We start from the raw sequence: 3,647 nt of genomic DNA, 5'->3' as shown, positions 1-3,647 counted from the left end.
CCCCCTTTTCCAAATTTTAATATCGACTCAAAATAATTTAAAAAGACAAATTACAATAAAACGGTTTATTATCCAACTATCAGAAATTTCACAACATGCCAAAGAAGAGAGGAAGGAGCAATTAAATAATAGAAATTATAAAGGATTAAAATATATATATATATATATATATATATGGGGAATATCGCGCTTCTGACAATCGCTGCGAGTGTGTGGGTTAAATTTGGAGAATGCGTGTTTCTCGCGTGGACAACTGTATGTGACCAGCTAACGCGTCGGAAACCCTTCTGATTTATTCGTGTACGCACCATACGGAAAAACAAAAAATATCGTGTATCCACAGAAGTGCTCCAATAAATAAATAGAATTGAAATGACACTTTGAAATATTTTACTGATGAAAATGAATAATAATAATAAGTTTCAATAAAAATAATAAAATGTAAATTGAATTTTATCATAACGAGTTTGCTTGAATTTCCTTTCTTCTGAGATTGCAGCAATGCGCGACGGGTAAGCTAGTATATTATAAAAATATTGTGTTTATTCTCATGGAAAATAACAAACTTACTTTCCGAACAACCCAATAAAATAAATAAATAAAATAAAATAAATAGTAATGAGCAAATTCATAATTTAAGAAGATATATATCATCTTAAATTATGAATTTGCTCATAAGTAACAAATATATATATTTGTTACTTATACAAGAAAGAACCAATTTAAAAAATGTAATAGAACAGCACTAAATCAAAAATTTATTTATTTTAAAAACAAAAATGTATCAAATAAACAAATAATTCATCTAAAATATTTGTAAACATATTAATATGTTTCTGTGGTTATATATTTATCATCATTTTTTTTTTTAATCATTATTAACATTTAAAAGCAGATGTCCTGTTTTGTTGTTTGCTTTCAATCACATTCATTATTATGTGTGTAATGCATGAATAAAGTGTGATATGTTGAGGTTTCTCATCATACCATATCATTTTACTTGTGCATTATGTTAGAATGCTATAATGTGTTGACAGCATTTGTATCAAGAGGAGTTTGACATACCTGCTTAGACTTCATACTAATAATTAATAAACAAACATAATAGTCATAAGAATGATTGCTAAGATAATTTATTTATATTAAATTTTTAATGAATTCTGCATTAGCTTGCAAGTGTTGTTGCAATTCAGAAAACTAAAATAATACAAATGTATTATTTTAGGTTTTTGAATTATTTCTGGTTCATATTTAAGTTACAAAGTTTGATATAATAAAATGAAATTTATTCTATTGTATCAAACTTAAAAAAATAGTTCAAAACTAAATATTTGCATCACCTCAAAAGTCTGTGATTATCTATATTTAGAACCATTATCTAGACAAATTCAATTAAACTTATATTCAGTAGAATAAGGTCCTTTATGAGCTAATACAGAAGTCATAAACAAAAAAAAAAGATTTTTTTCAATAATTGGAATAACCTTAGTTTTTAAAATGTTGAAGTAATAACTGATTTTTTATGTATTTAAGTATTAATTAAATTTATTATATAGAATATTGCAATAATTTTATATTTAAAATTAGAGTTGTTGAATTTGCTTCATATGGTGATATGAAAACTGCAATAGAAAAGCTTGACAATACTGAATTGAATGGAAGAAGAATTAGATTAGTTGAAGACAGACCAAGGCATAGAAGGTAAATATTCTTTTATTCGTAAATAATTTGTTATAATTAAAAGATGATAACATTTTTCAATAAATACTATACATGGAAAGCAGTGTCTAACATTTTGACTACCAGATACTACTATTCCTGTTGTGAGTAGTTATAACAAATTAGTGGGTGCCAGGAATGAGAACGATACATCAATTGGGTGTTATAGAACAAACTACAGTAGAGTGTCGTTTATCAGAATCAATTGGGGATGGGTTGTTCGGATAACTTATTTTTTGGATAACTGATTATATACAAAAAAATATATTAACCTATCCCGTGTTGAAATTTTTCTCCGTTGCGTCTCTCTTTGCATTGAATTTTCATCAATGTTAAGCCTAACATAAACTTTTTAAAATAATAATCGTGGCTATTGTATCATTAAAAATTATTTCTTTATTTTTTACAAACAAAATAAAAAATATAAAAACAAAAAAAAATTATACTTTAGAAGTTAATCTAGTACAGGGGTGGCCAACAGTTTTTGCCCCCAGGCCGAATTGGAAAGAGAACTTTTTTCACAGGCCGAACCAGAGGCTGCCCTAGGAAGATTTTGAGGTGGTGCGAGATCTCATTGTGGTGTCACCCTGTAGAGACTGAATTGTACATAGAGATTACAGATACATTTTTCACATTATCATGCTTTATCAATATTCTATGCTGTACTTAAGAGATTTTTTGTAATGGAGGGTTAAATCTAACCGGACAGCAAGATGTTTACCTTGTTTTTTTTTTTAGGCATTAGAAGTATTTTTACCAATCTATTCTGACTTCAGTAGTTAATATTGAAAGATTGATCGCGGGCCACATCCAGCCTGTGTGCCGTATGTTGGCCATGCCTGATCTAGTATCAAAAATGCTAGATTCAGCATGACATACAATCCTCAGAAAAAGACCACACAAAAGTGCCAGTGCTGCCAGCTAAAACACACACACCAACACAAAAAATATTGGAGTAGCCCAAGATATAGCGAAAGATTGCAGTGCCACAGCACTAGCAAAAATTTAAATTTGCCGACTGGAATGCTTTCAGATAAACGATGCTCTACTATATAAAGAAGTTTAAAATGTTTTTTTATTGTCAGATATGATTATTTTTGTAGTAAATATACTAGTAAAGTGGCTAATTTGTGCCAGGAATATGAATTACAAATTAATTTGGTATTGTGCTAACCGAGGGGGCTGAAGCGGAGAGCTTCTCCCCACTTACCAGCTTGGCTGTCAGGAAATGGCTATAGGAGGGCAAAAGGAGTGGGAGGCGTAATGAGGTGTCGGTAGTACACAATAAGAGTCATTAAATTAGGAATAACACATTTATTATAAACTTAAAAATAATACAAATACATTAAATTTACACATTAATTCTAAACAATATGTAAGCGACAATTATAATAAATTCCAAGTCGCGACAATATCGGACAACCGATGTCCGTTTATCCCGCAAGTGGGACCATCGAAGGTCCTCGACACAAAATATGACTAAGTCCTAGCAAAAGGAACAGAACAAATATTTTCTAAGTCTCGAATAAGTCGAGAGACAATATTTTCTAAGTCCCGAGTATACCGAGAGAGAGTGAAGTAAAAACAATCTAAGTATTTACCTCTTTAGGTCGGCGATCAGAAACCGTGAAGTCCTTCCAGGGGAGACGCTTGTAGTCTTCTTTCTCTGATGATCGCACTCGAGATCTCCGATCATTCCCCTTTTATACTTTTTTAGCGTGGGAAATCTCGGGGACTCTTCTGACGCAAACTGTCACTTCTCCCGATTTATGACAGTCTCCCCCGTCATGGGTGACGACAATGCAGACATCGCTTGACCAATTAATGTTAAATTCGTCATCACCTGGGGAGATGACTGACCATTTTTGGTAATGTTCTCACCGTAAGGGTGCCCTTGTAGGTGACCTCTTGTCTACTCTCCATACAGG

The 3,647-nt window shown here is 31.4% G+C and overlaps 1 protein-coding gene across 6 annotated transcripts in view; it reads left to right on the top strand.

Annotated features, from left to right (window-relative positions):
* Positions 1-3,647, top strand: part of LOC111625054 (serine/arginine-rich splicing factor 4-like) — a 56,014-nt gene that overhangs the window by 47,179 nt on the left and 5,188 nt on the right. For all 6 annotated transcript variants that reach the window (XM_023368083.1, XM_023368084.1, XM_023368082.1 and 3 more), the window contains exon 7: positions 1,588-1,701. In XM_023368083.1, the coding sequence (XP_023223851.1) occupies positions 1,588-1,701 (114 nt within the window). The remainder of the gene's footprint in view (positions 1-1,587; positions 1,702-3,647) is intronic.

The sequence above is a fragment of the Centruroides sculpturatus genome, unplaced genomic scaffold, assembly GCF_000671375.1.
Source record: "Centruroides sculpturatus isolate CEXI.00-Female unplaced genomic scaffold, Cexi_2.0 scaffold40, whole genome shotgun sequence".
Classification (NCBI taxonomy): Eukaryota; Metazoa; Arthropoda; class Arachnida; order Scorpiones; family Buthidae; genus Centruroides; species Centruroides sculpturatus.
This window is presented reverse-complemented; position numbering and strand designations above follow the sequence as displayed.